Source organism: Lactuca virosa, chromosome 8 (assembly GCF_052849685.1).
Source record: "Lactuca virosa cultivar CGN04683 chromosome 8, Lactuca_virosa_CGN04683_v6, whole genome shotgun sequence".
Classification (NCBI taxonomy): domain Eukaryota; kingdom Viridiplantae; phylum Streptophyta; class Magnoliopsida; order Asterales; family Asteraceae; genus Lactuca; species Lactuca virosa.
The window spans coordinates 349127954-349141701 of NC_136433.1; the positions used below are offsets into that span (position 1 = coordinate 349127954).

At 35.2% G+C, this 13748-nt stretch overlaps 1 protein-coding gene and 1 non-coding gene across 2 annotated transcripts; one reads left to right on the forward strand and one right to left on the reverse strand.

The window, feature by feature from the left end:
• The first annotated feature begins 7259 nt into the window (after nt 1-7259).
• On the forward strand, nt 7260-7342 carry TRNAL-UAA (transfer RNA leucine (anticodon UAA)). The gene has a single exon. It is a non-coding gene; the product is annotated as a tRNA-Leu (tRNA).
• Nucleotides 7343-7686: 344 nt separating this feature from the next.
• LOC145132442 (polygalacturonase At1g48100-like) lies at nt 7687-12194 on the reverse strand. Its single transcript, XM_079067224.1, has 7 exons — nt 11829-12194; nt 10274-10405; nt 9787-10011; nt 9645-9689; nt 9337-9544; nt 8548-8738; nt 7687-8254 (listed from the first exon to the last, which is right to left on the reverse strand). Exons 1-7 carry the CDS (start codon nt 12132-12134, stop codon nt 7859-7861), a joined length of 1503 nt encoding a protein of 500 aa, XP_078923350.1. The 5' UTR covers nt 12135-12194; the 3' UTR covers nt 7687-7858.
• Between the last annotated feature and the right edge of the window lie 1554 nt (nt 12195-13748).

Below are 13748 nucleotides of genomic sequence, written 5' to 3' on the forward strand. Positions count from 1 at the left end.
ATAATATATAACTAGGATTCAAACGACCTTCAGACAAATAACCTGAATACCCTAAGTCCACAACCAAACAAGGAACAGGAAATAAGGTGAGCTATCAGTCCTACTTATATAACTATAAGTTTAAAAGAGTTTAATAAAAGTATTTGATATGTAAAAGAGTTTGTAAAACAGTTTGAAGTAAAACAGTTTGAAGTAAAACAGTTTGATAACAAGGTTTGAAAAGTGAGAAATCCACTTGTTTGGTAGTTATTAATCATATGTGATTAATATAATAACTATAATAGTTCAACTTGTATTCCCCCCATAAAAGCATTTAAAATCATTTAAAAGGTTAATTAAGGGGTATGAACTCACCTGTAGTGAGTGGTTTGGATGAACGGATTGTTTATAGGATGCTAAGTGTCAAGTGAAGACTTGAACACACACAAGGATCCTAGTTAACATATAATAACACATATATGTATCCAATTAGTAATTAAACAACTAATTAACCAAATTAAGACATCCTAAGACATGTAAAACACTTGATTTAAGTGCTATAAGTGCTAAGGATTGCATCTAAGGGTTGTAGGACTTGGCTATTGTGTTTGGGGTCCAAGGGTAAACACTTTATGAGTTTACGGTTTTGGGATCAACTCTTATTGAGTTTACGGTCGTAAACCCATTAGTTTACAGCTGTAAACTCATGGTACTTCTACCATTTTGTGTTTTGAAGCTTTAAAGGTCATAAGAAGCATTCCTACTTCAAGTCTAAGCCTTTGGAAGTGATTAGGGCACCATTTCACTCCTTTGTGGAGTTTACTGTACATGGACCATTTCTCCTTGGGTTTACGGCCGTAAACCCTAATGGTTTATGGTCTTTTTGATGTTTTAAGGTCCTAAGCACATCAAGGATGGATCTAGACTAGTATCCAAGGCTTGGTAAGGGACTAGGGCACACTTTGGCCCCTTTATTAGGGTTTACGGTCCAAGAACATCTTGGACCGTAAACACCTTTGATCTTGTGTTTCCTTGTGTTTTCTAGATGATTTAGAAGTGTAGTAAGCCTTATAACAAGCCAAGGTAAGAGTACTTACTATGTAGAAGCTTGAAAGGGTGTTAGAAGTCCAAGAACACTAGTGTGTGTTCTTGGTGAAACTAAGAACACTTGAAGATCTACACAAACGGAATGATTTCACGGATGGAATCACGTAAGATCACTAGATTAAGTAAGATATCAACTTTTTAGGGCGAGAAACACTTACATAGTTGAAGATCAAGAAGGAAATTCGGATGCTACTTGAGAGGATTTGAGTTTCTAGTTCTTGAAAAGTGAAAAAGTGAATAAAATGGCTAAGTGCCATATTTATACCCCCATGGGGTTTACGGCCGTAAACACCTTGTTTAGGCTGTAAACTCCAAACTCTTGGAGTTTTGGGACATTATTGTTGCACAATAAACCCTAGGGTATCCTCTCTCATGTTATCTCTTGAAGTACTAACTTTAAAACACTCAGACTGACTCCAAAATGCTTAACAGTTAGCAGAAACAGTTTTGACTTCCATTGAAGTGAATGGTTTTACAGAATAGAAATTTCGGGTTGTCACACCAGAGAAACCCAAATTTGTGCCTCATCTCTCATTTTGAGTGTGTGTGAGCTTGGAGTGTGATTTTTGGTGCTCTTTTGGAAGGAACTTGAAGCTTGAAGAGGATTGATTCAGAGGAAGGCTTTAGATCGGGGATTTTCGTTGTTGTTGCAGTCATTTTGAGGTATAAAGTTGATATCTTGACCATCCCTTTGCTACATCTCTTCATTTGAAAGTTTATGGCCATTATTAGCCCATTTTGGGACCATTTTGGGATTTGAGCATGTTATGAAGCTATGACTTCAGATCTGAACATCTCATGGCCTCCATGGACTTAAAGCCGCCAACTTTATCAAGTCTTGGCCCTCCTTCATGCTCTAAGTCCCTTAATAAGCTTGGTTATAGTGTTTTAGCCTCTTGATGCCATGCATGGACGTAAGGTTAGCAACTTTACGTGGTATTTCAGTCTAAGGGACCGGATCTATGGTATGTGGCACTAGATCCGCTTGGGAAATGGCTGAATGCTTTAAGACTAGGAGAACTCGACGATTTGCCTAGCCAACTCGGCGAGTTGAATCGGGTCTTCCCGTTTCCTGGATACTATAGAAACTCGCTGAGTTGTTCTAACAAATCGGCGAGTTGGTTCGGGTTTTTCTTGTTTTCTGATTACTAAAGGAACTCGACGAGTCGATAGATGCACTCGACGAGTTGGGTTAACATGGGCTGTTGACCTTGGCAATTGAACTTGACTGTTGACTTTGACTTTGGCCATGGCTGACCAAGTGTGACTTTGAGGGCATTTTTGGGTATTTGGAGGTTTTGATAGAATGGTTATATGGTGGTTGTAGGCTGTTGAGTCCGGAGCTGAGTCTTGGAGTTGGATTTTACCGGTTCAACACTACTTGAGAGGTGAGTTTTCCTCACTATACTTGCAGGTCAAAGGCACCAATGCCGGCCCAGCGGATTGATATTTTGTTATGCGTGTTGCTATGTTGTTATGATCTGTTAGATTGGTATCCTGGTAGATAGGATGATGTTATGCTTAGTGGCTTGTTAGATCTGTCTGATTGCATGTAGACAGTTATATGATTACCCGTTATATGTGCACATATTTGATTGGTGGTTGAGGCTTCTCTGCTTTGTACGTAAGCCAACAGGCCGGGGCATTCTAACCCGATGGTTGAGGGCTGAGGGTATTCCATCCCGAGGATGATTTGACCTATAGTATGTTGGCATTCTAACCCGATGGTTGAGGGCCAGGGGTATTCCAACCCGAAGGTTGACTGGACCCATAACATGTTGGCATTCCAACCCGATGGTTGATTGGGCCATAGTATGTTGTTATTATATGTGTGTTGTTATTGTATTGGTATTTTGGGGGAACTCACTAAGCTTTTGGATTACAGTTGTGGATTTTGTTTCGGGTACTTCAGATGATTGCAGGAAGGAGAAGGCGTGATCGTGCACCTCCTCGTATTTTATGTTATGATTTCTGGGATTACTCTGATGACAAACTATTTTGAAAACAATTTGTAATAAATGGTGGTTTTTGGATGTTTGAAAAAGTTTAAATTTTTTATGAATTTTATGGATGTTACAAGTTCCCTATAGATGAACATTGGTAGTTGCGCCACAATCTGTAGGTGTTTTTGAACTACGTGTTCACCATATGTACTCTAAAAATCCTGGCAGCTACGGCTAAAGGATAATGTTGGCAGCTGTGCCTAATAGAGAACATCATAATCCTGGCAGCTGCGCCTAAAGGATAATATTGGCAGCTGTGCCTAATAGATAACATCGGCGGCTATGGACTTAGTGTCTGTTGGATAAACCCTGGCAGCGATGGACTTCGTGCCTATTCCTTAAGACAATCCTTAGGAATGAATGAATGAAGAATAGATGATTCTTAGGATAGATCCTTAAGAATAAATAAGATAATGGGGATGAGAAGTTGGGTTAATTGTTTGATGATTAAACATAACAATTATATTATTGTGGGTTGAAAACCCTATGTACTTACTAGGTTTCCCAACCTGGTCCACTCGTTTTATTTGTATCATAGGTGTCGATACGAATATACATTACACTAAGAGATTAATGGAGATGTAAATCATTAGTGTAAATGAATGTAAGGTTTGTTTATGCTTATGTTTCTGTATTGACGATGACATCCCAATGTTTTAATATAAACAAAATACATTTCTTCATAAATGCTTTGATAATATCTTCATCATGTTTTCTGGGAACAAATTCCACAATATTATTCTTTAAAATGGATACTCTGATTTTAAATAAGCATAAATAAAATTTTTAAAAATGACCGCGAATGTGGGGATGTCACAGTCTTCCCCTTCGAACCAAATCTACCTGAAACATAAACTGAAAACCGTAAGCACAAAGGTTAGTGAGTTCCCCAAAATACCACATACCGTACATATCAAACATATAAGGGGCCCCGCTCGGAACAAATATTTCAGTCATTAGGACCCGCCTGGTATCGGGCCTCGCCCGATATACATACAACATATAAGCACATGCATAAAAATCACAAAAGATAAATAGCATATAATATAATCATCAGGCCTCGTCTGACATCGGGCCCCGCCCGGTATACAAAGAAATGTTGGGTTTTGAGCATTCTAACACTCCTATGGTGTGCATGCAACCCTAGAAACCTTGGATCTATGTTTTCTCTATTATACATGCAAACTTTCATTTTTTCCAAGATTCCATCCTAACTAGCATATCATGGGGTATATGTAATGTAAAACTAGTAGAATGACATACCTTTCTTGTAGCTTTGATTCCTTAAGACTTTGTGAGCCTGACACCCCAAATGTGATGCCTCAAATGCTTCACACAACACCACCAACAATTGGAATAACTTGAGAGAAGATTCTATTGCACCAAAATCGGCTAGCCCTCACTTGTATCTCTTAAGTGCCGATTTTACTAGAATGGGGCTTCTTTATATAGTGTGCACATTAGGGTTACACCATGTAACTCATGCCTTTCCACATTCCTCATGATCCATGGGTTTTAACCTCCATGGAGTATCCATGGATCACCACATGGGTTTAGCCCAACATGAAGGATTATGGATCACAAGCCCACTATATATAAGAATGAATGATTTACCAAATCAATCCCCATTTATTTAATTAGTCTCTTTTGATCACAAAATTAATTTCAAACTAATTCTTGATCAATACTAATTAAATAATAATATGATTTCATATTAATATATTAGAACTTATAATATATTAATAAATCATAAATATCCTCTTCTCACAAAAGTCTATCCAAATGTTCCGATGCCATGCAACCCAAATGGACCATGCCAAATCGGGTCAAGTACATACCAAATATAGTTATGGACTTAGACACCTTATCCAACAATAAACACATAGACACATGTAAGAATCATAAAGATAAATAATTATGCAATATACTTATCAGGCCCCGTCTGGCATCGGTCCCCGCCCAGTATACATATTAGATATCATACATGCAAGAGTCACGCAACCAACTAGCATATTAATCATAATAACCCATAGGTCGGCATTGGTGCCTTCGACACATCAAACACAGTGAGGAAACTCACTTCTAGTTGCTGAATCTCTCAAATAAAATCTCGGTCTACTGGTCCAGAAAATCCTCGTGCTATCATCATCAAGTAATATCCAATTAATAGTTGGATCTCAACCCATAATCAATAATCTAAGTTACTTGTCCAATATCCAGGGTAAAAGACCATTTTACCCTTTCCCTTACTTGGCCCAAAACCAAGGCTCAACCTATTTGCTCAAATGGCCCAAATTCCTAAATGGCATCCTAAGGCCCAATAAGGTCCAACTTCCAAATTGGACCAAAAATCATCATGGACCTAATCCCAAGAAAGTCCATAGTCTATCCATGACCTAAAGTCAAAAGTCCAATGGCCCAACAAGGCCTAAACCCTAAAAGCTCAAAATATCACCCAAACCCGAGGAAGTCAAACAACTTCAGACTTATGCTTCGCGTATTCCTTCCAGGGCCAGTACGCTCAGTGTACGAGCTGAGTACGCCCCGCGTACTCCGCAGACAGCCAACCCAGCTCATTAAGCACTTATTTGGTGAAGCCAACATGCCAAACTATCAGATCTGATTTTAGAAGGTGACTTAACACGTAAAGATGACAACTTTACTCCCATGCATGACTTAATAAGACTCAAAACTCAAAAATAACCATAACAAAGAATCTAACTCACACATAAACCAAAATAACTCATAAAGGTTGCCTTTTTATGGACAAGGGACCTCATCTGTGTTAAGATCTAACCCCCATGGCTTTTGGAGTAGGCCATAAACTCAACTTTAGCTCAAAAGATCTAAAAATGCATAAATAACACCCTAAGTTGGATCTAGCATAAAGAATCATCAAGATGGGAACTTTTTACCTCAAATGACTTCCTTAGATGAAGATGACTCTGGATCTACAAGCTCAAGCCACTCCTAAACAACCTCAAAGTGTTCTTCTTCTACTTCACCAAAAACACCACCAAAACTCACTTTCAAGCTCAAAAATCACAAATGATACTTAGGGTTTCGTTTTCAGGGTAGAGAGTGATGGAGGCTGATCAATAGAATGTCCGAGGGTGGTATAAGTTGCTTAAATAGGGCACAAACCCTAAAATTAGGGTTTGTCCCTGCTTTGCGTACGCCGTGCGTACTCCCATGTATGCCCGTCGTACGTGGGTACATGTGTGATCCAGAAACGGGCTAGTACGCTAAGCGTACTCATAGAGTATGCCCCACGTACTAGTTAGGGACTATAATGACATAATTTTTTTCATTAAGGGGGTTAAAGGAAACATACTAAATTCTCGAATATTACAAAACTTATGAGTGTGAAGTGTGTGTTACTTATTAGTCAAGATCTCGTACTCCTTTTTGTAACACCTTTCATAATCAAATACATCTCTTATTCACCCAAATCACCATGTTCGTTGTGTTCTTTAAAATTCCACATGTCAAATCAAATGCTCATAATTCACTACACACGTATGTAAAAATAAGTATGAAAACGTAAACAAAACTACATCAAAACGTAGACAAATTCGAATTTATACCGACACGTACAAAAAAACAGTTAATTTTTTTAATTAACGAACATAATTTTTTAAATTTATGTCGAAATGTTGACAATCTCAAATTTATACCGAAACATACATAAAAATATGCATGTAAAAAATTAGTTTTTTTTAATTAATGAACGACTACAGGACTGGAAAAATTACAAAATAGATCGGATAAAAGTGATATTTTAAAAGTTCAAAGTAAAAATGATTAAAATAACATTGTAAAAATAGATAAATGGAAAATGACTTCTTATAAAATATTTAAAATGGAGATGGTTAAAGTAAAATTTTAAAAATAAAAAGTGGAAACATTATTTAAAGTAGTTCTAAATAATTAAAGATGAAAAATTTCATTATGTTGCAACTGCAACTATGACCTATGGTAGAAACTTCCACCAACACTACAAATTAATATAGTAAGGATTGACGATTGAGTAAACGATTTGTCCAGACTCCAGAACCCTCAATGAATACTTGCCAAAACCCAGAAGCCTTTTGAGCAAACGTACAAACACTTTAAGCCCAAAATACATAGTGGTGTTAAGTATCATTTATATAGAATAAAGTCAAAACAGCTGGTTTGCCCGAGAGGTTAAGGGGGAAGACTTAAGATCTTCTGCACATAAGTGCGCATGGGTTCGAACCCCATAGCCAGCATATTTTCAATTCTTATCTACTCGAGGTGGTGTGTTCTTCTAAAGTTGGTGACTTTCCAGATTTATCCGGTATGCCCAAGGTCTTTTTGTTATTTTTATTATTTTTTTTTTTTTTTTGTACATTGCCTTGGTGGCTGGCGCTCAAAGCTCATTGCTATTCCAATATGCCCACCATAAATGTCCTTTACTTTGTATTTCAAACAAGTAACTAAATTAAAACACATATCCAACAAAAACCAAAACACAACTATAAATGTCCTTTACTTTGTATTGCTAAGCACACATATCAAACAAAAACCAAAACACAACTATAAATGTCCTTTACTTTGTATTGCTAAGCACACATATCAAACAAAAACCAAAACACAACTTTTTTATATAAAGTATAAACTAACACAGTAACAAGACAATAATCCCTATATAACACAACCAATCGTATAGTATATGATATAAAAGGGGCCAGCAATTACACCAACCTCACTAATCATTAATCAATCCACCAATTCATACACATACCCTACAATGCACACCCAGTGTCATCAGGATCCCAACTGCTTGATGGTTTTCCCTCTTGTAAACAATCAATTTCTGGAACAGTTGGAGCATAAAGTTCCCCAAAAGCTTGCCAACAAAACGGGTCATACATATGGTATCCTTTAGGCATCGGGTTGAGTTCAATATCAGTCAATTTTACATCCATACATGGCATGTTGTCACTACATGATATGTGCACTGGTTTTACTGTGTAGGTTCCTTTTATGTTTTCGTATGCAATGTTTGAGACAGCTACAGCGGATGTGTGGTTGTTGCAACTGCTGTGGTCACAGTAGTATTGGTCAATCATGATTGGGAATTGAACTTCGGACACTTGTATGTTTGAGAATAATACTCCTTGCACTGACCCTGATCCTCCCTATATAAATAAAAAAAACCTTTTTTAATGAGATGAAAAAAAATGTTATCATTGATTTTTAGATCACTATAAACCATTTAAAAACAAAAAAATAACGTTTTATGAATAAACACTATGAATACGTGAGAACTTTTTAGGTGACCTAAATCCAACACTTGTGTAGTAACATCGGTAACAAATTCCTTTTATTGGTTTTAAATAAGTATTAACTTTGTGAAAGGTATTTTTATTTCATGTTGATTAATTTAATCATAGGATTTATTGGAAAAATAATTGTTACTTTCTATTTATACCTGCCAAGTCTTGATCCTAACACCAGTCATTGTGTTATGCATATTAACATCGCGGACAGTGATGTTGGAAACACATGCTGTTGTCCCATCTTTTCCTAGGCTCCCAATACTTATTCCATGCCCGGGCCCACAATTCACATCATGTACATATACATTCGTACATCCCGTTTGTATAGATATACAGTCATCACCTGCACATAGTATTCATTAACGTCTAGTTTTTACGCAAAGACCTAAAAAATTGTTTTTTGTCAAAGGGTTCCAGTCTCAGCGGTCGCAGCCTAAGAATTTCAATTCTAATTTGAATTCGGCTCCTGTGTAGTAGGCCACTGTGTATTTGATTTAATGTTACATGATGTTTTAGCTAGCAGCCCACTGTGTATCTGATTACATATCACATGATGTTCCTAATACAGTACACTATGAGCCACTTTTTGGATGAGACAAAATGTTGCAGTGTTTAACTTTTTGTCCTCCTGGCAATATCCCAAAAATATCATATGAGATGTAAATCACATACACAGTGACCCACTAGGTGGCTGACGAAGAACTTAGTATAGTGTGAGCCACCTTTTAGAGTGGAACAAAAATTTGTAGTTTTTGTCCTGTAAATATCAGTCCAATGCATACCAAACACGTTAAAGGAACTTAATGATTGTAATTTAGAGAAAGAGAAATTTTGGACTTTATAACAAAGACTAGTAACTCTTTTTAATATTTAAAATGTTTGAGGGCATTTGAGGAAATATGAATAATTTAATAATTGAACATGCAAAAAAAATTATTTACCACAAGCAAGATCTGCGGTATGGATTAACACATTCCTGGAGTTCTGCAAGTGAATTCCATCAGTATTTGGGCTGTTACCAGGAGACGATACACTAAGACTGTACACTAAAACTCCGTCACAGTTGTCAAATTTGAGGTGACACTGTGGACTGTTTTGAATTGTTATGCCTGTGACTGTCACATTAAAACTCCCATAAAACCTCACAGCCTATATATTAAAAAAAAAAAAGTTAGTGTCATATTATAGTACAAGAATCATAAGCAAATATAAATTCATTTATTCTGTTTTTCATTGAAGGGATTCTTACAGTTGGCTTTACACTAGGCATTTTCCCATCTAATGAGTTGCTTATCTGTCACGAGAAATAATAAGAAAGGTTTCTAAAAATGAAGTAGTTTATAATTATATGATGGAATAAAAAATATAAAAGTGGTGGAAAGAGAAATTACTTGTGGATTTTTTGTCATTGTGATATTTTGTAATGGAACAAGTAATTGTTGTTCATTGTCGATAGGATCATCGAATATGGAATTTGTCCACCAAACTGAGCCTCTTCCATCAATGGTGCCTTTTCCCTTGATTGTGAGCCCCACAAGTTTTGTGAATTCTAGCCATTGTAGGAGTCCTTTACCCCATGCTTTTGAGTTTGTTGGAGCTATGATTGTGCCATCAAGCTGCAATGTAGTTTAGGGTTAGTTGCAAGAAAAAGTAACGTATTTTCATTGATTTGTTTATTCTAGCATCCAACTTCTATTTCTTCTTATTACAATGTCATGAAAGTACAAAGTACTTTTGAATGTTGAAAAGGGTAAATTTTATTAAGTATCGTGTTGTAATAAGAAAAAAATTGAAAGTATAGTGTTATAATATGGTAGAATTTTCAAAGTACAATGTCTCTTGCATTGTTTCATTAAACATTATAATTGTATCATATACCTGAAAAAGAATGTTTCTTTGACAATAGGGACCCGAAAACGAAATGGGTCCCACGAGGAACTCATATCCGGATGGCACGATCATCGATGATGCTTCCACCTTACAAGCATCTGCCCATGCACCTTGAAATGCCTGCATTATGCAACACATAATTATAATTATTTTCCTAATTTAATACTAAAAAATTGTGTAATCTTTTTTTCCTTTTTTGCACACTTTTTTGTCTTACAGTTGGTCGTTTGCTTTTAACAGTATACAATTATTGTTGGGAATCTGAACCATACAAACTGCCGTATGAGAGTATTAGGAGTGGTCCCACCTAATTTTGTCCTCTTTTGTCACCCGATTCCTGTTATCTTTATCCTACTATCTAATTTCTTCCTTTTTATTTATTTATTTATTCTGTGATGTTATGCCCTTGTAATAAAGAGAACATACGACAACCACACGTCTTATTCTAATAACGACACAGTTGCAACAACATATAGAGTAAACAATTCAACCAAATTTAGTTCATGTGACAAAGGATGTCCTTATGTGGTATAAATATAAACATATAATGATGATTTTGTAGAATTATTTATTCGCTCTGTTTTAAAGCTATGAAATGAAGAAATACTTGATATAAAAATCCGGGATACCAACATTTTTTAATGATGGCTAGTGAATATATAAATTTTGATTGAATCTTTTCCAAAAGAATATTTTGTATTTATTATGGAATGGGGGAGGGGGAGGATTATGTGGTTGAAACTTTATGAAGAATGATAGGTTGCTTTTTGGAACTTTTTTACGATTGCTTTACTATGATGAAAAAGAAGTAGAAATGGTTAGTAGGTGGCGGATGTGGTAAAAAAAAGCTAGTCATGCATGATTTAAAATTTCCAATTCTTAGTAAAAAATATATTTTTATTTATTTGAGTATATATATCGAGTTTATCTTGCTTTTTTTAATATAAAAAGGACAAATGAAATTGAATTTCTTCCATCCATCCATAAAAAAATGATGAAATTAATTCATCAAGTATTAGAATAAAAACGATATATAATGGAATTGCATTAATGAATAACAGAATGGAATATCAGATTCCAACTCTGTCATGCATTAAACACATCATAAAAGTTTATAAAATATGAAGGTGTTGGTTAAAAAGACATCCCATTTTATCATATAGACACCCTAATTAAATTTTGAAATATTTTTATTGGTTGAAATTATATTGTTTTCCGAAAAAATTGATTATAAGTAGTTAATTATAGGTTGACTTTTTATAAAATGGTCAATAAGGTGTCTAAAAGGTATCTTATTAGCATCACCCAGTATGAAACTAGAAACAAATAATGCATGGAAAATCCCAAAAAATATGGACCAATAACAATCGTCTTTTACATGCATTACACCTTAACACCATTTATTTTGCAATTCTTATTCACTTCTCATTTTCATTTATCCTAGATAAACCCCGAACGTTCAAAATGCATGTTATTATCTTCTAAACTTCAACGGATAACTTTCAGAGAATATTATTAGAAAAACACATTACAAATAACTCACCTTTGTATCATCCGAATTCCCATCTCCTTTAGCTCCATAGTCAAGAACATTAAATTTCAAGCCTTTTTGTACGGGTGCTATCGGTTCTTCCGGAATAGGAAGTGGATTATTTGGTTTTGGTTTTGGCTTCGACTTTTCAACGTGGCCATGATTCTTTCCTTTCTTTTTGTACAAAGAACTAAAAGTACCGCTTCTATTCCTCCAATGCTTGCCCCTCCTAGCATTGCAAGTTTCTATGCTTGAACCCCACACTAAAATTGCAATAACAAGTGAAAATATCAAGTTTCTGAAACTAAAACCACCCATGTCGACTGACACGTGTGAGTGTGTGTTTTTGTGTGTGTTTTAGATAGCCAGAAATGAGGAGTTTGTTTGGTGTTTATATAGGCACAGCATTTTGTTTGAGATTGTTTGATAGCGTACATTCCATTTTCTGTTCTCAACTTTTCATCTTTTTCTGTGAAATGTAGTTGGGCTTCTAAATATGGGTCCCACAAATTGGTCCCCGTGTTGGCCAAATGGCAATATGTTAATGTCATTGTAGGTTAGTTGGCCAATTGGTGAAGCAAATTTTTGCCTTGTGATTACATTATTTTAGCAATCATTAAGGTGATCCCATCCCTTCCTTTTTAATCATCCAAGGCCGTCAATATTGTAAAGGGTTAATTACTAAAATAACCAAGAACAAAAACTAAATATTTTGCTAACTTCGCAAAAGAGAGTCAAATGGTCTCTACATTTATAACAAACACATTTTTGATGTTTTCTTTACCAATTTCGCACACTGTATTTAATACATTTTAAGAAAATTTCTCATGAACACACCATTGTGAAGCTTTCCGTGTGATCGATTTTTGCTACTAAATGACAACATATGAAATAAATACTCAATGTTCTAGCTAATTTTTCTTTGTGTACATATGTTTTCTTGATGCGATGTGTTTTCTAGCTACAAAATAATAATCTATTAATTTATTAGTGTCCCAAGGTTAAACATTTTTAGTTTTAATATAATCACTAGTTCTTGATATTTTACCGTTTCGCAAAATACGCACTGGTTTTGCAAAAGTTTAAATTGTTGCGTGAAATGGAGAAATTCACATATCAAGTTATAACTGTTAGTGTATTCCACAACGGTGCGATATGATGATATAAGTAACTATATATGTTGGAATCCCCCTTCTCTCTACAAAGATTCTTTTGAAAGACAATCTTGGGTTCTACATATATTTACAATAACAATTTGTTGTTTTGGAAGTTCTCTCTCTCATATGATTCGATCAACATGGTGGAACTCTTAAAGAGGTTGTCAATGGTCTATTTTGGTATCATATTTTTTTTTTTCTAATTGATATTTTTGTTCTTTAATCTATTTCCAGTTGTATCTAACTACCTTTATGAAATTTCCTTACTCACAATAATTCTCATGCATTCTATGATATCCATTCGAGTGTATCCTTCAAATCGGTTCATGGAATCTTTCATCCAGTCATGAATTGTCGACGATATTTGTTTACAGGGAGGGAAATAATAATCTTTTGAGAGCTTGTGGGTCAGGGAGAATTATTGGAGGAGGTGGAGGAAGTGAATTATGATTTCGGGGAACATCATCTTCACGAGGAAAACTTTTTCTAAAAGATTCGGGAAGATCATAGTTGTCAAAACTAGACATCTATAAGGAGAAATTCAAGTTTAGTTGATTTAAGTCCTTAATATAACACCCAAAATGAAATATTAAGGTTAGGACCCAACACAATATTTTACAATTCGGAAGAGGAATGCCGTAATCCAATTGCAAAATATTTGAATGTAGGTAAATGACAATTTACCAATTTCCACCATGAAAAATGAAATTGATTATTAAGTTTTAAATGAATTGAAATTCTTAGATATTTTGAGATTCATTGAACTTTTCAATGG